Here is a 27,596-nt window from a genome sequence, read left to right as displayed (position 1 = left end):
TACCATTACAAACTCACGCACTGACAGAATATTAACTTGCAAACTAACAAAAACAAGTTTTTTTAGGTCACGCCTGGGCAGCGAATGCGCTGTTCTGCGATGCATGCTGTATTCAGGAATGGACTTTTAAGCTCTGTCCACTCTCCGCCCATATTTTTCATTGGCTTGGGTCAATGCCCACTGTAAACTGTGGCTTTTAATTGGTCAATAGGCTTACTAGTACCACCTTGGCTCATTTTGTAACCTCCCATGAGGACACCCCGTTACGTGTGTTGTTAACTCTGCAGGCTTTAATTACAGCCTCCGAGAGCTATTTTCTCAAATACCTTTGTCCTGCATGTGACGCTATAAAAAAAATCTTTACAGCACGGGCACCAAACAGACAATGCCTTTTATTTATGGTTTAAAAATTACTCATAAATAAAAGGCATTGTCATTTACAATGCCAATAGCTCAACCTCTCGTAAATGCAAGACCTATTTCTTAGCAAATGCTTGTTTTCTAGTGATATGAAGGACGTGTTAGTCTATCCAGACGCCACAAAGTTTTCCCCTCACTGTGAATTATTTGCAAATATTTTGCTAGAACAGGATGGAGAACAACATACATCAGGAAGACAGAGGGAGACAAAGATGGAAAATCTGTCACAAAGGGAGAAAGCAGGAACATGCAACAGTCAGAAAAAGGCACAGGAAGTGCCTAGAAATGTATAAAAGAAGCTGACATTTAATTGCATATGGTGGACGTCTGAGCAGGAGCTTCGGGCATGGCAAACTTTCATTTACAAATGTAGTACTGCAAACATATGGAGGGACTCAAGAATCAGAACATGTGCACACTCAAGGAAACCGGCATGAAAAATACACTCAGAACCCAGTGTGAGTAAAATCTACTAACAGAGGTCAATGGAGTCATTACTGGACGGCGCATCATTAATCTTGCTAATTTTTTGTATATAAAGTAGAGTTTCCTACTATCATGTTCCTAAAATAGTCTTTTGACCCAATATATTGCAATGGAAAATAAACACATGGACACCGTCCGATCGAGTATCATCGCTCACACTGCTCCCAATAGAGGGATATAAAAGCACAGGAGTCGGACATCTTCCAGCAGAACACTGCATGTCAAGCAGAACACTGAAAACCATTTGAAGGGCACAGACACACACCCTTTCTTTTGTATCCATATCTAAAGAACCCAAAAGAAAATGCATAAGCCCTTCGATGGAGAATGTGAATTATTGGGGTTCTTTCACTGGGTTTCCGATCCTCCCGTCAGCTAGTTTCATCACCATATATACTCACTCATGCCTATCTCTCCTGGGGTATAGGCCATCAACCAGGACTCTCCAGCCATCTCTGTCCTAAACTTTTCGTTCAGTCTGACTCCAGGTGTAACCCATCTCTTTGCAATCAGCCTTGAAGCCTCGGCGCCAGGTGTTTCTTGGCCTTCCTCTTTTCCTTTTCCCTTGAGGATTCCAGGTCTGGACATGCCCGGTGGCATTTGATGCGGACTTACAGAGGGGATGACCTATCCAGCCCCAGCTTCTTTTAATGCTTTCTTCATGAGCAGTGATTGGGAAAGCCTGCTGCCATAGGTTGTTGTTACAGATGGTGTTTGGCCAGAGGATTTAGAGGATTTTTTTACTCAAACAGGTATCGATAAAGGTCTGAGCTTTGTTGGTGGTGGTCACTGTTGCCCTCCAAGTTTCTGCTCCTTATAGAAGGACTGTTTTAACGATTGTGTTAAGAAGCCTGACCTCAGTTTGCAGTGTTAGGTCCTTGAAGCTCCTCCACATCTTTATCTGTTATTTGCCACCAAGATTAGGCAACCTAAAAGGGCCAGCTTTATGGCAGTGCAACCAGTGATACAGCACTGGGCATCAAGCTCAGGGTGCGGTGTTTTGATATATCTTATTTGTTTGAACGAGACCACTGCAGAGTTCCTTGAGCCCACCAATTTTCAGGCAACAATAAAAATGTCAAGATAACTGGTGAATAATATACTTGCTGGAGAGAGATGAAAGAAGCACAGAGCGTTATTGTGGCTGCTGTAAAGATCATGTACCATGTAGATCACAGAATTGTATTTTATGTGGATAGCTCAGAGGGTTACAACTTTAGTCACAGAGATCCTTTTGTTACCTGCAGTTCATAACTCACAATCCTAATATAGCACGGTGAGCTCTGAGCTGTCATCAAAGAGATGGATGCAAACTGAATGGTACAGGTTAGAATGTTATGATTTTTCCCCCAGCTTTAATTTTCCTAATGTTGCTAGAAATGGTTTGTTTGGGTAGAAATACATTCTTATTAGTAAAGCCCACCCCAACCATTGTGTTTCATTTTAAATCCTGAGTTTGTACTTCTCTAGACCAAGCACCCTTAAAATATACTGCATACCAGAATGGATAACATTTGACTCTTACAACTTGTAGTCCTCTGTGTCTTATGTAACATTTCCTATATTCTGATTTATACACGTAGGATTCATAGTCCCTGTATAATGGGTGTGTGATGTAAAGTGCTCTGACACCCTACACTGGTGTGAGTAGCACTATATAACGAATGAAACATATGTGTGAGAAGTGATGGGATGGAGAGAGAGAGCACCAGTGAGACAGAGAAAAAGAGAGAGACTCGAGGTTTTTAAGTAACATGAAAGTCTATGCTTCTGTGATTTAAAAACATAACATACATGCACCTCCAGTGCCCCATGCAAATTACCCTTTTACCACAATCTCTGGCATTTGCAGACTAGCTGCAGATTATGCAGAAATTGACTTCATATCCTCTCAGCGGGTCTGCAAGCTTGTTTACGCCCACAGGGATGCCTCGACTGCTTGAGGTTTGTTTCGATACAGTGAACATGCTGTACTTTGTCATGCACTGTTGGCCTAACAACTACTCCTGCTTTTTATAAATATCCTGTATGGCAACTTCGTTCTTCACATTCATTCTGTTGCACTTAGGGAATACCATTTACTTATGCGCGCCCACTCTACCTTGGAGTGAATGTACGGAGGAAATATCCAAGGCTCGATTCATACTCATCAATCATTTACCAAGTGTGCTGAACAGATGGTGCTTTTTTAAGCATCACACGTACAACTGTTCTAAAAATAATTACATGACTCAAAAAGCTGTTCTATTTAAGAGAGCTGTTTATCACCTCACCTGGAATAATGCAGGCTCTCTCAATGCTATGGGCTTCGCAAGCCCCCAGGGAGCCAAGCTTTTAGAGGGAACGCATATGTTCATAGCCTGCTTGCTACTTTCCATTTCAAGATCATACATGTCCCTGTGAATCATGTTATCTTTGTAATCCAGAATAACCAGATAGTATATTAAGATGCATGGACATTGTGAAAGAGCTTACCAGTAGTCATCACCCGCCATACATTTCTCATACACCGGGCCCTCAAGCTCCTTGGCATCCGGAAAGATGTTCTCGTTGTGGATGATGATTGTTTTGACAATTTCATTGACATGAGCCTGGCATGAGACCTGATCTTGTATGTCTGGAACGGGCATCAGCGTTGGCCCGAAGCATATAGCTAAGTTGTAAGGGTCCATCATGTTCTCATCACTGTATTGCGAAAGACTGATTGAAGGAAGGAAAGAAATTATTTAAAAAAAACAGTTAATATGAACATTTCTATTGGGTGAGATCTTGGTCAGCAAAGTGTAAGCACAAGTCAAGATGCACTCATAAATGACTATCAAACTCTGATACAAAGAGTGACTCGTTCTCTGCAACATAACTTACTCAATTTTCCAAAACTGACTCACCTTAAAAACATATACAGACTAGAGAAGACATGGCATCCTGAGTCCTTAGAAACCAGCCATGACGCAGAGGTGGCACTGCCAATTTCTCTCCACTCAAGGCAGATGTGCACTCCCTAAATACTACCAACATTGGCATAAACAGGCGGGATTTATTGGGTGCCACAACTACTTTGGAAGTCAATCCCACTGACAATATCTACTGAGCTGCAGCAATGCTTCCCAAAAAAAGGGACTGCTTCGTAGCCCAACACTGGTGATGCTATTCTGGTTGCAATATGAGCGGATATGATCATTGGGACATGCAATCTGTAAGGCAGTAAACTGTTTTTCTCATGCCGGTTCAACTGTACTGTAGCGATAACATGGAATGCACTTTAGCAACAAATATGTTATTGCTTGTAAAGTTGTTCTAAATTCAGCGGTGATTCCTCCTCTAAGGCGGAGAAGCGTCGCCTCACTGCTCTTTGAGCAGGAAAAATAAAATGATAACATATTTTTCTCCGGTTCGGGGCTGGGTTAGGGCGGGGATGGGAGTGGTTTGCACACTCCAAGTGTGCATGACTGTTTGACAGGCCATGTTGGCCCAGCCAAGCAGTCATGCACACTTTGTATCTTCCCCACCAGGCTGCATTACACAGCATAGTGGGGAACATGCAAAGGTCCCCAGTCCCCATCTGATCTACGGCGCTCAAACCAATCACAGTGCTGCATTTAAGCATTGTGATTGGCTTAGGGAAGCCATCATAACGCCGGATTGCAGCATTGTGGTTGGCTGTGGGAAGCCTCAGTGCTTCCTGGTTCCAGGACTCCCAGAGAAAAAGAGGAAAAACCCGGACGGTGAAGGAGGTAAGTGGTGTTTTTAAAAATTTTATTTTGTTCCACACTCCCCCCGGCCGACCCCAATATACAGCTGCCCCTCCACCCTCATTGCCTGCGAGCCGCTACTGCCTAAATGGCACGTTATTGAGCCACATTCAGTTTTACTGGCATACCGTAAGTTATATATAAATGTATATCTGGTTGCCAATGAGATCTTAAAACGGAGCAAAGAACCCCAGAAACATAATAACCTGAGTAAACCACAGTGGAATATCTTAACAAATTTACAGAGAGATCAGACTAGAGTAATAAAACCCTCTGACAAGGGAGGTAATATAGTTATAATGGAAAGCGAATATTATGTTAGGGGAGGACTAAGACAAGTGAGAAACAATACATGTTACACCAAAACTGACAGAGAATATGTACATAATGTTATATCCAATTATAAGGAGAGACTACTAACATGGCATGAACAACTACTTAGTTTGGATGAATTATGATTTTTGAAGAACGATACACCTACTATCCCTACCTTGTATCTGTTACCTAAGGTACGCAAAGATGCCATGTATTTATTTGGCTGTACTTGTCTTTTGGAATCTTAAACTATTGAAATAAAGGATCAAGAAAACTCAAGACCTCCTCTTGCTTAACATCGCCTTTGCTAGGCACTTATGCCATGTACCTTGTTCAAATGCCTACATTGCCTCTCAGAGTCTTTCTGTGTATGCCCTGAACCCTCGGGGTTGCCCAATACTCTCCTCAAAGAACAGTGTCTTTAAAAACACGTCGACCTTTGTTTCTATTACTTCTATTTATACCACATCATACTCAACGTTAGTTCACACATGTAAACAAAACACTTAACATACGGAAAACTCCTTTTCTTGCTCAATTCAAATGTTGTAACTTTATCAAAATAACATTCCAAAATACAAAAACCACCACAATAGTTTCAAAAGCAATGTTGCTACAATTAATGACGTGGCCGCTCTGTACAATGCGAAGGGCCAGAGTCTCACATATATAACATATATTTATTGGCATTGGTCAGAATGGGGGCCCCGGAAGGGTTTGGGACCCTCCTCAACTATTGGGGTCTGCTTAGAGCCCCTGTGTTGCAATTTGTCATCAGATTAACTAAAACTTGAAAGTGGCTTTGACTTTCTCAAGTTCTTGTGTGTGCAGTGTGGGAGGCAGAGCCGTATTTGTGTGTAATTACGCTAATAATCACTATTTAAAACATGCACAATACATATCACATTGTGATTTCAGCTTTTAATAGTAAATCCATTATAACCTATTTTATGAACTTGAAAAATAATGAGTGATTGAGCAGAAACCAGGAAGGATTCAAATGTATTCTTTGCATCTGCAGGGTAGGTGCTGCTGCTTGCAGAAGGCGCACTCACTAGGCCCCGATTGTAATTGGTGACCTGTAGGTTACACAAGCCGTAACTGTATTAATCTATTAATCTCCCTTACACAGAAAACAGATCTGTGACCGCCATGTTACACACAAAGCTCTGCAGCAGGCACATTAACCCTAAAAGGTATTTTATTGTGCTTCAGACCCATGATCAGATAATGGGCACATATGCAATAACCAACGGAGCAAGTTTACCAACTTTATACCCGGCTCTGTTCGAAACGATCTCTGTGGCAGGTGCTTTGAAGCCCTACAATATTTAAAATGTAGTTTATAAAAGTCATGCGTTATACTGACAGAGTGACCATAGGCAGACTGCCACTGACTGCTCTGCTCAACTCTTTCCCTCCCCCCTCCTGGCCACGTGACTCCTCGCATCAGGACCCTACCGCTGTTCTGTCACTGCTTACCGTCCGCCCTCCCTGCCTGCCATTTGTGGTACTGGCTGCATTCACAACAGACCTTGTTAATTACTTTCAGCTGGCCCAGTTAAAGTTTAAACCCAATGGTTCATTGTTAAACAGGGCCCCCACTCATTGTCATTGGCAGTCGGTGAAACCTCCATAAATATCCGATTGGCTCTTCGCGTCTGAGTCACGTGCCCCCTGCTCTGAGCAAGCATGTACAGCAGTGAGTATAAGTGTGAGCTATGAAGCTGCAAACCCTTGCATCTGGAACTTACTGCGGCCAATCCGGGGACTTACAAAGTGGCCCGTGACTGCTCCAGCCACAGAAGTCACACTGGCTGTGCGAAGGACGCCGCTCGACAATCCCAGAATTGTCCTGTTCTGGGAAGTCTGCTTGTAACAATGTTTGGCGCATCCCTTTTCCACCCTCTCTGCAACAATGTGGCATTGACAGAGTTGAAAGCCGGATTGTTTAGTTCCGGGTCTGCATCGACTGCGCAGGCGATCAATAGACCATGATTCATGCCGTGACAGCATGGCACCGCCTGCTCTCGTGACACCCTGGGCGCCATTACTGGCGGCTCTGGGGCCTGCTGTAGCCAGGGGTAGGACCAGGGCGAAATATGAAAGTTCACAGGCCAAGACTTCCCAATACAGACATTATCTCTGCTTTTGTTGAAATGCTGTTGTCCTGGAGACACGTGACAAAAGAGAATTCTGCAGAATTGAGGGCCACCTTTAAAAGAATACCATGTTTGGCAGAGAGGTTGAAGCGAGCAGAAACTGACAGGCTTCTGACACTTTTATCTTCATTGTTAAACCGCTCCACTCCCTTTCACAATACGCTTCACTGCACTTTTTAAGCGTAAGCACGTCGCTTTCTTTTGGAATTCTATTTGACATTCTTTTAAATTGGAGTATTTCACTTGTGCTCTTGAACAGCAGTGAGGCTCATGTACGGTACTTTCTAAGGAACAAAAAGATGAATACGGAAGTCCAAGGACGATCTGTGGTCCAGTGGGGTAGCCAGGACGCCCTGGGTCCTAGTGCAAGGAAGGAAATGGGCCTTCTGGCGCCTGTTTGAATTCTAAAATGCAGCAATAATCAGGATTTGGTGGGCCCCTCTTCTCGGGTGCCACTGCACATGCTGCACCAATGGAAGCTACCCCGCAGTTGTGACCCCAGTCCTCAGGGTCTTATTTGTAAACGACACCACTCATGCCAACAGGAGCTGAACTTGAATGGCCTTGGAGTCTACAACCAATGGCTTCTAACACTGAATGTTAGTATGTGTCCAGTGCCTGGCCTCAGCCTATGCTCCTACCCGCTCTTTCTACCACGCCCTGGTTCCTGTACTCCGTCTCAGCAAAACCAACACATCACACAGTTCTGTGACCAATCTGAGATGTTCAGGGTGCAATCAAACTGCTAGTTCCAAAGTGATGCTGACGCCTCTGAGTCATGTCTGTGTCATGTGGGTCAAGGGAAGCACAATTGAATTGGAGAAGAAGCTTTGATATATCAGCTTCTGCCTCTTAACAATCTAACCACTAATGCTTCCTCTTCCAGCGCGGATCACCGTTCTTCTCCCTATAGTCCCGCAGAACCGAAGAACCTCAGGTTTTATACCTATAGTTGATTCTCTTGAATTTCCAGACTTAAGGCGACTGCTGCAATTGAGAAAAACATGGGAAAATGGAACACACTGTGAAATAACATTTTGCCTGTTCTTTCAGGATCTAGCAGTACTGGGATACGCTTTCATTAACTCTTATGAAAAGGGGCATTACTTACTCATTTGTTAATTATAGGTTTTAACTATACCAAAACGTCAGCATTCGGTCACCACAGAGCTCCTGCATACAGTTAGTTGTACAAGAGTCGAGGAAAGGATCAAGTTAGCTAAGCGCCACACTGATTGTGATGAGTGATCTCTCATCTAGTCTTCCTCAGGTGTTACCCTTGTAGTGGCAGGAATTGAGCAGATGCCTGTTGGAAGACTTTCGGGCTTCAAGAGTCTCTGATATGGTGGTGGTTGGGTCCACCTCTCTGGCCAGAGGTTCCAGCACTCTTGTGCCTGAGGTCCTGGAGACCCGGTGATCTGCCTACATGCTTCTGTTGGCGGACAGTACACTGGTGGATCAGGTGCAAGATGGCGGACACTCGGGACAGATTTATTATTCTTTCATGCAACGCAGAAAGACAACTTGCTGAGCTGCACTTGGTGAAAGGGAAGAGGGCAGGAATGTATATCTGGCACATTCTTGCTCTCTGCATGCACTGGCGCACAATCTGCAGCCTAGCGCCAAAGCAGGCACCCTCGTGCCATGGTGCAAAGGTACCTGTGTCGCAGGCAGGATTGTTTTTGTGCAGGAAGGGACACCTTACAGGACAAAAACAATACTCTGAGGTTTTAGAAACAATACTCTGAGGTTTTTTCCTCTTTCTAAGTATGCTGCAGAATGCAAAAGAAAGAGGAATCAACAAGGCAAAATAAAGATATTTCACCTCAATGCATCTCACCTGGGAAGACAAAGCATTTTCACACATTCCCAGGTTTACCAGTCTTGGTAAATCTGGAAATGTGCCAAAATCTGTAGGTGGATGTGTAGGAATAACCATGCTCCACCCATGTAACGCCTTTTCGACGCAGAGTAATGCAAGGCAGTGACTTGTGCTGCCTTGCGTTACTCCAGAGTTACCAAGCAACGCAGAGCCACGCAAGATGGCCTGGCGGTGCTTGGAAAATCTGACTTTAGTACTGTGTTTCCCTTACGACACAATCCATGGAGCAAGGGCAACACAATACTAATATAAATCTTGCCCTTTATTGCTATACATGCAGCAATTTGGGTAGAAAGAGATACAAACCAGAGAGAGTCAAGGCTGAGCGCAAGTGAGATAAATAAGGACTCAAAAAAGTGGTAGTGCACCAACATGTGGCCTGGCATGGGCAAAGTCTATGCCCCGCTGGTTCTACAAGGAACATATCAGGGGACTTGTACTTAAAAGCACTATAAGGGGTGGCTAGTTTACAAAGGTAACTGATGGCTTTTGCAATGAGTTTGAAATTGATTTTTACCTGAACATATCAGAGTATTTTCGAGGCTTGTTTCACGTTGTTGCTCTTCCAAAGGATTAACCTATAGGGCTATCAGGCAGTGCTCAATGAGCTGGTCTGAAAGGTCAATGTGTGGGCTGGGTTTTTGGCTGTTTGTGGGCCCATTTTATAGTCTGCTGGGCCAGTTTTGATTGTTGGTTTCCCTGTTAGTGAAACAAACATTGCCTGTAGCGAGTTCAAATCAATGCAGTCCTCCCAGCCTTCTGCTACAGGGTCCCTAAAGCCTGTAACGACCTACCAATACACATCAAAGTCTCCTCTTAAATTCTTGCTTCCAGAAGAAGCTGAAGACCTGGCTTTTCAAACACCCCTCCCTTACCCCCCACCCCCACCCCGAAGCAAGGCTTGACTCACACCAGCTCAGCGCCAGGATGCCCTTGTGGGGGATAGTGAGCTCTACAAATACGTAGAACGTCACATTATATCACATAACATAAATAAAAATAAAGTCTTAAACCCCTACTCCAAGAAACTAGAAATAATCAAAGGGCAAAATGGCAGCTTCTTATCCTGCACTGGTTTTCATAAACTGGACACAAAGAATGACAACACTTGGTGTAAGATAATACATCCAGGGTGAAATAACGGTTTCAAAAGAGAATGCATATTGATTATATCATAAGTGGAACTTAGTTCTGTTGCTTGAAAATATTAAGTGCTCTTTACCAACTCTTATCATCAAGCTAGTACGGTGGCGTAGAAAGGGAGCAATGGGCCCCAATGCAAACAAAGAAATCGGGCCAGATCCCTTGCTTTGGTACCAAAAAACAATCACTAATTGGAGTGGAGTGGGCCCCTCACACAATTGGTGCCAATGCATTAGTGGTTTGTGGAATTTTGTAAACCAGCTCAGCACGGAACATAATAAAAATGATTTTAATAGTCTATTGACTGGTCAATATCTACCAAGGAGTTACATGGATAGTGGCTATCCTATAAAACCTCTAAGTAGATATCATGCAACAGAAATGGTGCAGCGCATCCCTAACATGTAATAAAGCTGTTTATTCTAATCTGGCGCCACCTGGTGGCAGTGGTCAAGGCAGCTTACTAATGGAAGCACTAACCCTGTCGGCGGAGCAGAAGTAAGGGAGGCTCATTTTCTTCCCCAAACACGAGTCAGGAGGAAATGCACCTGTCACAAATATTGCACAAACCTATATTTCTTTTAGATTTCTTCAGTAGCGGCTACTACTGGGGAGTAGTGGTGAGACGGGGGGTATGTTAAAAAAAAAGAAAGGTGAGGAAAAAAATTAAGAAAAAACCCACTTACCTTCCTGGCGGCCGGCTCTCCTGCATTCTCTTTGTTCAAGTCCACCACATGACGCATGTAGGAACAGGAAGGACCCAAACTCCCTCCCATAAGCCAATCACAATGCTGCAATGCAGCGTTGTGATTGGTCTGAGCGCCGTGGTTTGGCACTCAGATGCGGAATGGGAGCCTGGGCATGTTCCTCACCAGGCTGTGTAATGCAGCCTGGTGGGGAACACGCAAAGTGTGCATAGCTGTTTGACTAGTGCCAAACAGTAATGCACACTTTAGAGTGTGCTCTTCAATCCTCCCTCTGCTCTGCATGACAATAGTGAAAAATAAAAAGATAATAACAGTTATTATCATTTTATTTTTCTTGTGGGGTGACGCTTCTCACCCTTAGCGGAGCAGCCGCCACTGGATTTCTTTACAAACGGTGCAATGGAAATACTATAAACGTAAATTGATATTTTATACAGGCTTTGAGCACCCTAAGTGTAGGAACAAGACAGACAGAAAGTGGAAGTGAAGTTCACAGTTTTGGGACAGACAAAGTGAAAGATCAAAATCGGGAAAGCATGCATTGAGTTCGAGGAGCGCTACGGACACTAAGAGAGGTGGAAAGAAGACCTTGAACATGTTAATAAAGAGTGATGAGGTTTAAGAGACATTGAGGTCAAGGAACTGCAACCTTTAGAAAATGTACATAGAAAATGAAATTGGAAAATGTTCAATATGGAGCCACTTACTGGTCACAGGAATGTTGAAATATAAGTGTAGTAAGGCAAACAAAAAAAATGAATAATGAAGAAATAACAGGAATTTACAAAGAGAATAGACTGTGCCTGCAACAATATAGCTATAGATAGGAATGGCATGAATGGCTAGATTGTCTTTTTAGTATGCAGTTGGCTACAACAAGTACAAGTGACTGGTGTTATTGGTTCTTAGAAGCAGAGAGACAACTCATATTGGATACAGAAGTTCCAAGCAAGAGCAGCAGAAGTAATATGAGTTGGAGGAAAATTAATGTCTATCTCAGCTGTATCTATATGTGAGTTTCGTAGAATGTCAGCGCATGCTTACCCATTTAAAATGCATCCAACAACTTTCTGAGCGTGGTGTTTAGTGTTATCATAAATAATACATTTGAGACATTTGAGTCGTTTATTTAGCTGGAGGCAATTTGAGCCCACACACTTGTCAGTTTCAGGCATACATTTGTTTAACTTGAAGTTGTTTGGATGGACAGAAATATAGCTGTATATTTATTGTCTGCATGAAATTGCAGGCTAAATCCATACTCTGTTAATGTTCAGGAGTGGTCACAGTTACAACGTGAAATTTAATTGTTTTGTCTGGTTGCTAATTCTAAATGGTTAATGATTCTAATACCTGTGGAGCTAACAGTTTGTTTCACAAAGCCCTACCTAACGAGCATCCTATTGTGGCTTAGATTTGACTAACAAGTAAGCAATATTTGAATTACAGTTTAGCTCAGAAAATGGAATTCAATGTTGCTTTCAATACTGCTACTGGCCAGAAAGGCAGTGCTAAAGTATAAAAATACACCACAAAGCTTTGTTACAAAACTATTCTCATACTGTTTTCTTCACAACACACAACGAGATATTTCATTTGGACAAAAGTAGAAGGTAGGCCTTTACAGAAGGAAGTCTTATGAGCAATACATGGCATACCTGTACATAGTGCAGGACCGTCTGGTATGGCGGGGATCACTTTAGTTCCTCAGCTCTGGGCTCATATCTAGTGTCCTTTGGGACCCAAGCAATAGCTCACAGCCTTGACCGGGTCCTTTGTTATGTTTATTGATCGACTGTCTTGTCAGGAAACCAAATTCTCATGGGCAGTCATCCCATGGCTGATGGTGTTAGCCAAACACTGCAATATTTTGCTTGGCTAACACCTTCACCACACAACTGGCCATTACTTTTGGTTACAGTTTGTATGTCCTTAGAATGTAGTGGTAAAACGAGAACCGCCCTACTAGCTCATTGACATGGGCACCACGCTGCCAACTTTGTCTCAGAAACAACACAGAGATGAACACAACATGAGGACGACAGACAATTCTACGGGTTTAACATCTTCTTAGAGTTACTTACTGGTTGAGAAAGGCGAAGAGATATCTCATCACTATCAGGACAGACCTGGGAATAGTCAGAAGGATTTTACGTATGTGCAGCGCCCTCTCATAGAGATTATCTATTCCTGCAGGAAAAAGACAGCATTAAGAGCCTTTTAATTCTGGTGTTAGTCAATAGAGCAAACAACTAAAACGTTTCCATGAATCACTAGAGTGCGAATTTATATCTAAAGCATGTGAAGCGCGCTTTGCATTCTTGTTCTGATGGCTTTGGACAAATGTCCTCAATTTCAATAGCAGCGGGCATTTTATAGGACGCATAAACCTGAGCGTAGGAAATCACAATTACACTATCAGCTCCATGTTGAGAGGCATTTCACGCTCGGTTATATCTCATTTTACGGCTTTTATTAGTAATCTGGATAAATAAATGGATCAGGCACATGTCTGGATTCAGTTCCTTGAGGTGCATCACAGAAAGCTGCAGGTAAGAAAGAGTGATGGTAGAGCCGGAGAACTGCCAGCGGCAAGCAATATCAAGAGGAGTAATTGTGTGATGTATCTACACTGCTAACTGCTTATGGACTGTCTGCTTTACATAGCAGTTAGCTGCTGCTATGGAAAGCATTTTAGAAGCTTGTACTGCAATAGTGAAAGGAATGAAGAACAAAGGAATGCCATTGGGTCGTGTATTAAATAAGCAATGTAAATAACATAGTATTATTAATTATAATAACAATTATAAAGCAGATACCACAAACCCAATCAAGAGATTGCTGCTGTTATTCTATTAATTTGTATCAGGTAAAGACAAAAGGCAAGCTAAGCCATTGCCAGGATTCCAACTTCTTATTGACAGATGCTTACGGAGCGTACAATTTGGTTACAAGGAAAAGACGTATTTGTAATGTATGTACCACTAACCACAACATTTCATCATGGCCAGCTGAAGGCACTGTCTCGAATGTTAAACCAGGCAAGCATTAGATGTGTGCTAAAATGATTCAGTCTAGGCTGTTTTATAAGACACTGATAAACCTGGACTCATTTAAAATGTACATAGTAACCATCTCTACGTAGAAGATAACGATGCATCCATGAATTGTCCCACTGCATTTCTGGGTGACTCAAAGTACACCCCTATCGACACACTTTCATAGTGCGCGTGCTAATGATCATTTATAAGATGAGGGTGAACATATACAGGTAAAATGTAATTAAAACTGTGCATTGTGGCACCCCTTCTTGTATTACAAAATGGATTATTTTTCAGGGAAAAATAATCCAAATAACGTGAGACAAACATCTGCAGCAGAATCCACCGTGCATAGGATCACAACGCATAGTAGCATTTACATATTGAATGCTCAATGGCATGGGAATGATTGAGCCAAACCATCTTAACCATCGAGGCTATTCTTTTTGTGGTTCTGTACTTACATTTTAGCTTGTGTGTGGCATTACAAAAGTGAACCAACCACTACAATTCACCCCAACAGGATCAATATGGCCGAAATGCAAGACCACATCCCATATCTACGATGGGGAGTGGTCTAGCGGATGCATTTCATCCTCCTTGTTATCACGGAGATGAATTTAGAGTTTGTGACGACACTGAGATAAGGGGTTCACGTATTTTATATTAATTAGTGTACATAAACATAGTACGGCTTGCGTCAGATTAGGGACTTCAGAGTGCCCTTATCAAACAAGATGATTGGATGTCTATTGAAGCAGTTTCTCATCAAGTTAGACCAGTTCTTCTAGAAGATGTATGGAAGGATTTGGAGTCCCAAAAATTCAAGTGTTTTTCTCATTTCTGAGCCAACAGGGGAAGCGGCCCAGCAATGGCATAGGCTTGTAGACCCCATTCAGACTAGCAAATGTACCAGTCAGGCCCCTCGCTTATGATCTTCATTCTGGCAACAGAGCCACAGCTGCGGCGGTTGAGAGAGAGAAACAAATTGAAAGAGGCTCATACTGGAATGCATTTCAATCACTACACATGCAGATGACATTTAACAGTTTTTCAGATACCCGGGTGACAATTTGGCCTCAATTATTCATGGTATCATCTGGTTTGATGGATACTCGGGAGTCTTCATTAATTGGGATGAATCTGAGATCTTTTCCCTGACGGAGAATAATCATAAACCTAATCCGGACATGCTGATAAACTGAAGCTGTAACACTGCTACGCATTCAGAGGATACACTGCATAGAGGCAATGAAACCATCATTAGGCTAAATTACATCTCAGCAAGGAAGCAAACAACTTGCACCTTAAATACCTGGATTACGTTGAAGCTCTCTTTGGCACCCGGAGTGGCACTCATCAAAATTATAATACCTCAAACGTCTAAACCTGTTTTCAAACAAACTTATTTGATTAAATAAACATTTCTTTCAATCCCTGAGGTCACAGCTTGTCAGATTAATATGTTGGGAAAACAACTGCGGTTTAGCTTGATACTCGAATGTAGGGATTAGAAATCTATAGATCTATATCACCTGGCACCGGAAGGTCAAATTGCAAGATTTTGGTGCCACCAGACTTTTGTTCTCCAATACCTTATACCTGAGAGGGAGCAAACGAATGTGTACTCACTGCATGCCTTACTGCCCAGTGCTGCGCACACTAAGACACTTACTGTGGCAACCACTTGCTGCTGTAGAAGAGTATGTGAAATGAAGCGGGTCTAGTCCTATTCTACTCAGCACTGATTCCCCTGATCCAGAAACCCTTCCTCCCCTTGACTTTTAAGTAGGTTGTGATGGAATCCCTGCATAGGACAAGACTCACCCGAATAAGAGATTTATATAAGTGTTTTACACACAACCATATCAATCTGATTGGACAACCACCCCTCTAGCTATATTTACAAATGTTCAACCGTGCAATAAACTGAGTAACATGACTATAGCCTTTCCCTAGGAGCCAGTCAAGCTTAAGTCCAAATCTCAATTAAAAGGCTCCGCTGACTCCAAACGATTGGGGACCAAACTATACTCTCTGCTGAGAAAGATTAGAGAAGAGAAGTATGACCAGGTCAGACTCACCTGGGAAAGAGCTCCTCGTATAGAAAGAAATAAACAAGTAACTGTGGATAGATTTTTTCACGCAAACCATACTGATCACTCTAAATTACAGACGAAAATTAATGTACTTAATACATTGGCTAGATAACACAAAATAGACCTTTCACTAAGTCACAACTGTCTCAGATGTAAAACTGCCCAGGTGAGCTTTCTCCACCTAGCCTGGCTGTGTCTTAAGATATATGACGAGCTGAGATATACTGGCAACAAATGACTGGCCACCAGGTAGAGAGGTCTCCTATGATAGCCCTAGTGGGCTTTGGAAAATGAATACCCAAACCCCTAAGGAGTTTGCCTTGGACCTGCAGCAGCTGACGCGCAGTGGCCATTTTTTGGTGCAAGTGCCCGATTCCTGACACATTGATCAGAGATATGTCAAACAATGATAGAAGTGAGATATATGCAACTCTGCATTCAGTTACCTCCAGGCCTTAAGTCATAGAGCGATATGGCGGCCTTTGAGAGCCTATCTAAAAGACTGGGGGAATGAGATGGAGGGCCTAGTAGGCCCTCTTATAAATACAAGCTGAAACCTTGCAAATTGCAACTTATTTATGGTTTACTTAGGCTTGGGCCCTTTTTGAAACACAGATCGCACATACAATACGTTACTATCCAACAGTGCGAATGCCACTTAAATGCATGGGTGTGAAACTCAATAGAAAAGCATAGACACTTTAGCATACTGTATACGGCCAAGATGTAATCAAAAGAAGTCAAGTAAATTTAGTGCAAGAGTAAGAAGTTGGAGATGTTAGTTTTGTAATTTTTAATAATAATACAATGTAAATTAACTAGTTAGCCAGTCACTGCGATCCGAATGCATGCATCTGATACCCTCTCATGACAACGTAATATGTTGCATCAGCAATGACTATCTATAACTTTATGCTGGAAAATGTAATAAAAAAAATAACAAAAACTTTTATCTCACATAGATGCGGGAAATATTTGAGAATCTATAGAAAATGTGGGATCATTTTCGCTTCTGGAGCACTAACCATAATTTCCTTGAAAGAAATCATTCGAATATCAAAATTTTTACTTGGTGAAACCACCTTACAACTCACCACAATTCCTAAAATTAGATTGGTGCCACCAATAAATTATGTATTGTGCGGCTAAATGTAGTTATCGCCTGTTTACAAGCATTCAAAACAGAGCATTCAGTAAAATGCATTTCAATAGGACTAAAATAACAACGCCTTTTTGCAAAAAAACAATCCACCCGGTATGCATGTTGTAACGTTCCACCAAAATAGTACCATGACAAACAGGCCATGCACAAACTATTTTGCCAATTTCACCTCAAATTTTAAGGGTCCAATTTACAATAGAAATATTATTGGGGGGGGGAGTTTGGAGGTGAGAGGCGGGGGAGGGAGGCACTCACAGATAGTAAAGATCGTAGTAGTCAGCGGCTGAGAATATGAAGAGAGCCCTAATCCACCCTTGGATAATATTGCTTAAAAATATATGTAATCGAAGAGTGAAGCACCACAGATCAGGAAGTGTCTGTCACAAGGCGAAATGTTGGGCCACTATCCAACAAAGAACATACATTTATTGGCAAGCCAGATGGATTGCGAGGAGCTCCGCAACATCTGCAAATCCAATATGTCTATGTTACATAAAACAAAAAATATAAATAAAATGTTTTGGTGTATTTGTTTTTTATAATATGTATGTATTTATTGAATTGTGATTATTAATGTTTTATCATTGTTTACTTGTGTGATTTTATGGCCTCGATCCAAAATAAAAGATTTTGTACGAAATATTACAATCTAGTCCCAGAGTATGATGAATTCTGAAGTGACCTTATGGCAACGTAATATGCCTTAGTAAAACAAATAAATATGTAAAGCAAAACATGCATGATTCATACAATGACATTTGCAAATTATTGATTGAATAGGAGAAATTGGAATAGAAGAGCAAAGTCCGGGAAAATCATATACAGAGTTGGCACATGAAGAGCAGTCTGATACATTTGATTATGGATTTCAAATAAAGTAAGCTATTTTTAAGTACATGCATCTAAAATACCTAACTTAAAATGTCCCCAGAACCATAAGATTTCCAGTCCTGGGTGTTCATTGTACAAAACAATGCAATCTGTTTTTTCAATCTGCATCAACTGAAATGGATCCCAAAACTGAGAACCCCACAAAGCATTTGTGTTGTTAAATGAAAGCTTAGACTGTCTGCAGAACTAGTTCACCTTGTGACCGGGGTCATCTAGTCGACCTTAATTTATGAAAGAAATGGTGGTACTTCTCCCAAAGATTCGGAGATTTAACCAAAAAAACTGACAACCTCAAAACAGCTGCCATGGGCAAAGAAAAACATAAACCCAAAGTGACGAGTACATAATACATGAGAATGTCAGCCCATTCATTCCACATACAACAATAAACCAGAAGGCAAATCCAGTTTTAATGAAGTGATCCGTCTAAAGATGTGGAAACTTTAACAGACAGCAAGGGTCTCTGTGGAGCGGTGGGGGTATTGTACTAACACACGCCTGGAGCTTTGCAGTTAAATACAAGGCGGTGGCCCTTGGGGCTTGCATCCTACGCACGCCAAGTTCATCTGTCAGGTACAACACAATAGGAAAATCTGTTGTAATTAAATATTAAACTTTGTCAGTTTGTGTTTCCTTCAATACCAGAGAGGTGCAATCATGAAAGCAGGGACATAGAAAAATAACAGCACGGGTAAGGATAGCTAAACTGCGCCACGGTGTCCATTTCATGCATGGCCATGCAAACAGCAGCCCAATTTAATACTTTTTTGTGGGATGTATGAGCCTCCTACCACCACAGCAGTCCAATCTAAAATGAGGGCGTTTAAGAACCTTACTACCAACGCTTTCGCGGGAGGGTTGTGTAGTTTTGTTGGCTATTATTCGCAAACAAACACTGGTAAAGCAAATAGGTCTGGCCTTTGTAAAATATTAGCTTCTTCAATAGATTTTAGTCCTGCTGTACAGCATCCCCATGATGTACGGCATAGCTAAATAAGAAAAAGAATGCCTATGACATGCCTGGCATTTGGAAGGTGAGTGCATCACAACGTGCTTGCCTACAAAAAGCTGCTATCACGTTTCTTTTGTTTATTTTTTTGTTTCGAACAGGATCGGCAAATCCCCAAAAAATGTGGGATTTTTTTTACGCGTGGGGGGAGAAACGTAAAGGGTGCACATGGAGGGGAGCAATGCGGGGGGATGGGAGAAGAAGCAATGGTGACAGAGAAGGAGGACACAGGTGGGGAAGCAACAGGGAGGGAGTGAGGTGGAAGCAACATGGAGGATAAAACCGGAGAGAAGAAACAATGTGCAAGACAGCAAGTCAGTGGGGTAGAAGCACACAAACTGGAAAGCAACAGAGGAGACATACGAGCCGGTGCAACATGGTAGAGCAGTGGGGAGAAGCACAAGCGTGAGCAAAATGGAGTGCAGGAGAAGAGAATTACATGAGGAAGACGCGCGTAGTCTTGTGGAGTGCTTAACCAAAAAGAACAAGCATTGGCATAGCCAATAGGTCTCGCTTTTGGGGCCTTATAAGTATTTAGTTATGCAGCACAATATCCTTGGTGCAACAACACCAACTGTTGCATGGCTAAACACTTATAAGGTACAAGGTTTAGCCATGCAACAGCTGGGCTAGAAAGGGGCAGGGGGAGGCTTGCAATTTCGACATATAGGAGCATGCTCTTCTGCTGAAGCAGGCCCTACCACCCCCTGATCTGCACTCTACCACGCAGCGATGGCACCTTTCTCCTTTTAACTTTTTTTCATCTACTTAGTTCGTACAAGAATATCATTCGGGCACATCTTGAACAGTGGGAAAAGGAATTAATGTACATGTTGCATGCTCGAATTCAATGCACGTGGCCGAAGCACATCATGGACCTGCCGTCCAGTGATAATCTGCCGTGAGTTTCAGTCTCAGGGGCTTTTTGGTAGGAAAACATTGGCAGCTCTGTAAACGTAACTTGGAAATCATGGAGCGGCAGAGAAACATTAGGGTCCCCACCGCGTGATGTGTCACACCGTGAAGTGCCTGAGTCATCCCCCATGTACAATATCACTCTGGTCAATGTTGTCCACTGTGTTGTCACTACTGCACAGTGTAACCAGCATGCTGTGCTATCCCTGTTCTGTCACCACTATGCAGTGTCACCGCCAAGCAATGTACCAAACTGCTGTCACCACTGTGAAGTCCATCTCCCCAATGTGTCACCATAGTGCAGTGTAAGCGACACCCAGTGTCACCCTAGTGCTATCATCATGCCATTCCTGTGCAGGGTCAAGACAGCTTTTCAAAAGGAGGGTGTGACAACAAGGCTCTGCCTCAGAGTCCGTACAAATGCGACTCGAGCCTACCTGGCCACAGCTTTCGACAAAAAACTAAAATGCAATAACCGGCCCTGTCTGGAACACACACACAGATGTCAGCAGTGAGTGCATTAACCAATTGAACCTTCCCGCTGAATACATTAACTTGCATTTATTTTTCTTTTAAGGCCAACAACACAGTTGCTGAATAATGTGTTCTTTTTAGCAACGCCTCAAGCCCTGCCCCCGAGCTCTATTTCTTAGTAGCCAAGCACATATAAGCTAGAGAATTGTGTACGTCCTACAGAAGCCGCGTGGGCTACGCCAGGGAATGGGGGTCACAGCAGAAACACGTTTAGGCCAGTAGATGTTGCGCGCCTGCTAATTTTTACCCCATCCCTAAAACTGTCTTGAGTGGTACACTATGGCAGCTGCCCCTTCCGAAGAAAGACCCCATTAGACCAGTAAATGTAATTAATTCCGCTCTTACACTCCCTGCTATAAGTGCGGGAACTTCTACAGCCCGCCTCCAGTACTTGAAATGGAAAAATATAAGTGCTTGCTTGTTTCTGAGCAGTGCCGGTAGTGCGGTACTCTCCAATTAAAAGTATTGCATTTCTCTTGAGAAGTGCTGGTCCTCTCCCTCTCAAAATAGAAGAGTGACAGTACTCCGTACAGGCCCAATTAAAGTACTGCCCAGACTGCTTCTTCAAGTCTCCCAGAAGCATTCAGTGCCCAGCCTTGTGAGCCGGGGCTCCTGTTTTAAAGGGACAGAAAACCCACCATTCTTAAAGTGCTAAACAGATAGCAGCCCGGTCCCTCTTTGTTAATGCTCGAGCCGGCTCCTTTACTACCCTTCCTCTAGTCATTAAGCACAAAAATCCAGTCTCCATCCTCGAGAAAAGCGGAAAAAAAGGGCTACAAGAAACAATATTCAAATCAATTATTTATAGAGAACTTTTATGCCAGCGATAGCCACTAACAAGTACATTCCCGGTTACAATATGTCCACTCACGCGTGACTTCTCACGTAATTACTCACATTAAGGAGCCAGGGGCGGTCTCAGCGGGAACAGACGCTGCGTCTGAACAGATCACATCACTCCGGTTATTGGTTTGCGGGAGCAACAAAACAGAAGACATTTGCAACAAGCAATGGCCGCGCGGTATGAAAATGAAGAGCTGATGAGGAGGGAGTGGGAGAAGGGAGGAGGTAGGGGAGGGGATTATATAAACCAAGTAATGGCCGCACGGTCGTGAAAGTGACACGGCTGCACGGCGAGAAACTGAAACTAAAATGAAGAGCTGACGAGGGGAAGGGAGGGTGTAGGGGAGGGGATTCACACGCGCGCGCTGTAAGGTTTAATGAGCCCTTACAGAGGCAGCTGTGCACGTTGCGTGCGTAACAGAAAGCTGGTGGCCAGAAAAAGCCCGTGGGTAGCATTTTGAAAACCCGCTTACTAAATGTCTCGCCTGAGACAGCGCATGCGCTGGCTCAGGCGAGACCTAAAAAAGTGTTGCTTGAAAAGCAAGCGGTGGAAGCATAGAAGCCAGGAAAGGAAGTGTACTATTCTTTATTTGCTCTTGTAAGCTGCTGAAGACCATCTTGATGCGTGGAAAACCATAAAAGAATGAAAAAGATAGCCTAAGTCAGTAGATGCTTATGTTGGAGGACAGGCCCTGCCTAGGTAGCAGAGTAGCCTTCTCAGAGTAAATCAGGTGCATCTATTATTACCCAGGAAAGGGAGAACAGAGGAAACCGCTGGCATTTGAATGTTCCTTGGAGGAAAGGAGGAAACAGGTTTCTGTGACCTATAAGGTTTGCACTATGATTCGGACTTCTGCACCCCAGAAAAAAGGAGAGCCAGATGAACAGGTCTCACCTGAGACTGAAAGAGAATGAGGCTGGACACTATGCTAAAAGAACACAGAGTGGTAGCGAGTCACTCCGTAATGGACCATCAGTAAGGTCTTCTGTTGTTTATGTCCTGGCAGGGAGTAGCTGTCAAGTGGGGACAGGCCTTCATATAACCCTTCAAGTACCTCCTCCTATGTCTGAGAAAGGCTCTCGCTGTGGATACATTTAATCTTGTATGGGAGAACTGGCTGCAAAAGGAATGCTGGCAATCATGTATACAACTGCATTTTAAAAAGGTATAATTGAATATAACTGCACTTTTGCGCAAGGCTGCCTATTTTACGGAATAATTGTGAGGAAATATGATTGCAAATCCGAGGTAGGTTATTTTATTTACATGATGGGTGTGGCATTAAATAGTTTGAGGATCATTAGTTTAGAGTGAAGGTGGTGAAGGATTTTGGGTTGAAGCAGTCTCAGGGTGAGACGTGACTCTGAACTCGAGCTGAGATCCGGAAGTGGTTGCCCAGAGTTGGCTTGGAATGACAATCCATAGAAAAGGTCCAAGCAAGTCAAGGACCCTGAAATCGCTGAAGCTCAAGGTGGTTTCAGGGCTTTATCACTTTATATCTTGGCCGATAGTAATGAACATGATTCTACAAACTGGAACGAGCGGTGAGATGTAGACTGGTTAGGAGGCCAGCTTAAACATCAAAATGTGCAGTTTATATAGGGTCTGGTTGACTGAAAGCCAGCCTGCCTGCTTGGTGTGTGTGGTGAGACACGGGTACATGTCAGGAGAAGTTAGATAATGGTATTTTGGCAAATTTGACTACCTTTCAATTTAGGGAGAAGGAGTACTGAGGAAGGCCCATGAACGGGGTTATCTGGCAACTGTGGTAGTGATACATGATTATAGACCCATGGTGTTATTGAACTGCAGGCCAAGGCTACTGATAGAGACAAAGGATGTCGGGTCTTAGATGGGAAGGAGAGGATGAGCTTAAGGAATCTGGGGTGGTGGCAGCAGGAAAGTAGATAATCTTCTAGAGTGAGTTCAGCATAAGGGAGCAGCGAGCTGTGCAGTGTATGATGGCTGTGACACAGATATCATGAAGCTGCTTTTCTGGTTTAGAGCATGTCTAGCTCAATGTACTCTCATGGAGAATGAGAAAATAGATATTGTTCCACTCTTACAGCATTCTTAGAACATTGTATGCACATCTAATCAAACAATGGGTGGCAATTACTTTAAAAAGTTTTCTTCTCAGTTCATAATTATTTATATGAATCCTTCACTATACTCAAGATTTAGGATTTTTGGCCAAATAATGCATTCAATCCTTTGAAATTTCCAGATTCCTTAAAGGCAATGAGATGGATCACAAGCAGAGCTTGCCGTTAAATTGTGAACATAATTTCCATTTTGGTGATTTTGTGTTTATGGTCAAAGTCTTGTAAGGAAAAGTCTGTTCAATGATAGGCATAGGTCAGATAGTACTGTGTACTGACATAGCAATAACATCTATGTGAGCTAGTGGTGCATACAACCAATGCAGTATAGGGTCACACACGGACACATATTAAAGCCATTCAGACGAGGAGCTCCCTCCATCTTAGGCTGTGCAAGGCGTCTGATGTCATAACCTTTCATTACCTACTCAAATGCCATTATGTTCCATCGCCAGCACTCCTCACAGCCCACAAAATGATAGCTATCTGTTCTCCAAACAGGATTTTAAAACTTTAAAACAACACGTACACAACATAAACAATTCAAACCCCTAGCCAGCAGCAATGCAAGGGTAGGCCCTCGATAAATGAGATAAACGCCTAGGAAAACATGTCCTTCCATATACTATAAAACTACAACAAAAACCTTTAAGTACAAGTAGCTACTTGTGGAGTAAACTTCAATAGCATCGTCATGGCTGAGGCCAGCCTGGATTTGCTAACTACAGAAAAAATACAGACAACAATAAGGCTTGAATAGCCGTACCCTGCACCCAGCAGCTGGAATGCTGCCCTGCTGAGCCCAGCACAAAGAGCTGTGCACAGCCCCTTTGAGGGGAGGGCGCGGCCACAGCTGCATCGATGACTAACGCCGCACATGGACTATTACAGATGTGAGGCCAGGCAACGCTCACCAGTGCAAGCAGTTACTCTGCAGAGTTCAGGAAACCAGTTGTGCAAAAAAAAAAAAAAAAAAAAGATCTGGGGGAGTTCCGAGGAAGAAGCAAACAAGCGAATACTTACTGATGCACGATAATATATCGTTAAACCTTTCCTTAGGAAAGAGCGGGTTTTCCAGGCCCCGGAAATACAGCTTCAGCACCCCAGCCACCGAATTTATGTCATGGTTATTTTGGTCGTCTGTCAAGGGATCCTCACCTGGAAGAAAAAGTGTTTATTTTCACTCTGCGGGATTCGCTTCGCTCATGAAAAAATAGAAAGAATGGCTCAGATGATGGACTGTGTCATTTAATCCGAAAATAGACAAACAAACAGCAGCTGTGGTCTACAAATTACACTGCAGCACCCGTGCAGGGTGGGACAAGCATCTAGAGGGCATTTGACCATAAACCACAAATGCTTATTGGGGCACATTATGGTGAATGACTCCATTTAGCACCGACTCCCGGGGCCTCCTATAAAAGGGAAAGACAAACAGCACAGGCAAAGAGAAATTGCTTAGGTATTTGTGGCAAAATAATGCATTTTTCTGACAGAACATGTTGGTGAATATCCATATTAATATTTCATAAGAAAACATTATTGTAAACTACCAATTCATTTCATGTTTAGCCTTTTTCACATTTTTTTAGCGGAGTGGTCTCAATATTTTCAGATGTACGAGGAACTCTCCTCCCTCACTTTTCTTAATGTATTTTTACAGGTTTTTTTTATTATTTGGCACTAGACGTGAAAAAGCCCACCACTGAGAGCATCTAATTTGTCATTCTAAAATAGGCCTCTGTTTGCTGTGAGGGTGTATTAGCTGCAAAAGTGCAGAATAGATGACTGATGTTTTACCAGCAACATTTTCTAGTCTATTACTTCTTGGCATGCTTAAAAAGTAGACAGGACTTTCTTGCGAATCTCTTGTTTGCCCTAAACACCCTAATGGCACATGACACATTAAACTAGCATGAGATTCATTCTAGCACGAGAAAGTAAGGTATGGTGTAAATACCTACACATTATCAAAAAGTAGAGGTACAGTCAACCAAATGTTCTAGTGCATGTTCATCCCCTTGCTACACTCACCACTGATTTGCAGACTCGGATTATCACACGTCTAAATTCTCAAAGAACAAAATGCAACTATGTTGGAACCTCAACTGTCGTCCACACCATCCCAGTGAATCTCCTCAGAGCCTTCCCTGCTCCGGGAGAGCTACAATTTTGGTGCAGTGTTGACTTCTAGGGACCATTTTGTCCCCACAGTTCCATCAGTGATTTACCATATGTCAGAACCCCTTTCAGAGGGTCAAGAGGCATGCAGGGGGCTACTGGACCCAACCGTGGTGGTTAAGACCTTTTACTCCTGATGTCCTAGAGCTCTACTTAACTTTGGATCCTGAGCAACTGGGCCAAGTACCCCTTCTGCACGTGACTCAGAGTGGTAACGGTGGCTGAGCAGTCAAAGTCTCCCTCGGGCGGAAGTGTAGATTCTTGAGGAGTGTGGGTGCAGGACCTCATTCAATATTTCTCCTCATCTCTCCCTTGATTATTCGTGTTTAGGGGTAGTAAGATGATCTTAGTGCTGAGGTATAGGTGGTATACATGGATAGTAAAGGATAATTAGTCCTTAGGTATGGGTTGTCTTGACGGGTAGTTTGGCATTTTTTTTGTGCTCAGGGATGGACAGTGCATAGGGTAGTACATCATCTTTGGCCTCAGGATGGGTAGTGTATAGTTAGTAATGATTTTTAGGGTTCAGGAAGGGCAGTGTATAGGGCTAGTAAGGCGTCTGTAGGGATCTGGAGTGTGTAGTGCTATGGGGTACTCAGACGTTCTTAGGACCCTGTGCATCTATACATTTAGAAATATCCTCAAAACTTTTAGTAAGTGCTGTCAGAGTAAGGTCTGTACATGGTGAAAGTCTTCTAGCTGCTTTAGTAAAAAGAAGAAAAACAAGATGTTTTACAAAGCTACAGCTGAACTAATTCTCCCATTTCAGTTACCTCTCTCAAATGCATTTTTAATATCATTGACTTCCACCTGGGAGCCGGACACTCTGAATATTCCTTGATGCTGGAGTCCTAAAGGAAAAAAAATAGAAAATTAGAACACATACAATATTTAAGCTCAGTTGGTTGAAGTTAATAGCCATTTATCACCATTCGGTAGCAGTTTTAATCACATAAAATAGGAGATACCTTATATTTCATTATTTTATGTAGCATAATCATTTTGCCCCCTTTTTGTTTAAAAAAATAAGAATCTTTCACTATTAAAGTTGCTACATAGTCAACATGTTTACTACATTGATAAGATATGGTAAAAATCTGTGAATGTAAGCATTAGTTTCCCTTTGATACAAAAGAAAACAAACTATTAAAAGTATATATTCCAAGATTACTTTATAATTTAATTTTTTTTTATTTAGTTGTTTTCACGGTTGAAAATATATTGTCATATAAAATAGACACATTGGATTACTCAAATAAATCAATGTATGCTCACAATTGTTGAGAAGTCATTACAATATAACTTTATCTTCACTATTCATGATTTGAAAAAACTATATATAGATATATACACACACACATATAAATAATAAATATCTCTCTCTCGTTCTCTTAATATGTATTTTTTGCATATAACCTAGTGGCGGTCACCACTTGGTAGTTATAGTTAGGACTGCTTTCCTACAGACAAGGTTTTTTTTGGTTTTCTAATTAACACTGGTGCCGTTTCATGAATCTTCACAAAAAATTCCCCAAAACAAAGCAAATTCACTTCAGTTCCTTCCTGGAAAGTTTCGGAGCGATCCATTAAGCGGGGTCCTAGAATGAAAGGGGCAGGGAGCTAGATCTTGGTCCACAGATTGTGCTTTTTGAGATTTGGTGGAAATCCGTTGAGTAGTTTTTAAGAAATTAGAGCTAAAAAAATGTTTTTATATCTTGACAGTTGGTTCCGTGAGAGTCTTGCAGGAGTGGCAATTTAAAAATAGAGCATCCCGATTGTCTCAGTGAGCTTTTTTTTCTTTGGGTCATCTCGCTCTGGCAGGAGCCTGCGATCACTTTAATTGGCTGCCAGTGACATGAGAAAAATTTTGCTGGCAGCCATTACAGAACTCGGGGACTTAGTCTCCTGGGATCACTGACAGAATATCAGAATCAGAAAAGGTGGGTGGACA

The 27,596-nt window shown here is 42.5% G+C and overlaps 1 protein-coding gene across 1 annotated transcript in view; it reads right to left on the bottom strand.

Moving 5' to 3' along the window:
- SRGAP1 (SLIT-ROBO Rho GTPase activating protein 1) overlaps positions 1 to 27,596 on the bottom strand; it is a 548,065-nt gene that overhangs the window by 31,140 nt on the left and 489,329 nt on the right. Inside the window, exons 14-17 of the mRNA XM_078676051.1 lie at positions 26,419 to 26,496; positions 24,488 to 24,622; positions 12,952 to 13,057; positions 3,382 to 3,606 (exon numbers count right to left, since the gene is read on the bottom strand). Coding sequence (XP_078532177.1) covers positions 3,382 to 3,606; positions 12,952 to 13,057; positions 24,488 to 24,622; positions 26,419 to 26,496 — 544 coding nt within the window. The remainder of the gene's footprint in view (positions 1 to 3,381; positions 3,607 to 12,951; positions 13,058 to 24,487; positions 24,623 to 26,418; positions 26,497 to 27,596) is intronic.

Source organism: Lissotriton helveticus, chromosome 1_1 (assembly GCF_964261635.1).
Source record: "Lissotriton helveticus chromosome 1_1, aLisHel1.1, whole genome shotgun sequence".
Lineage (NCBI taxonomy): Eukaryota > Metazoa > Chordata > Amphibia > Caudata > Salamandridae > Lissotriton > Lissotriton helveticus.
Note: the sequence above shows the minus strand (reverse complement) of the source record. Positions and strands in the feature narration are given on the sequence as shown.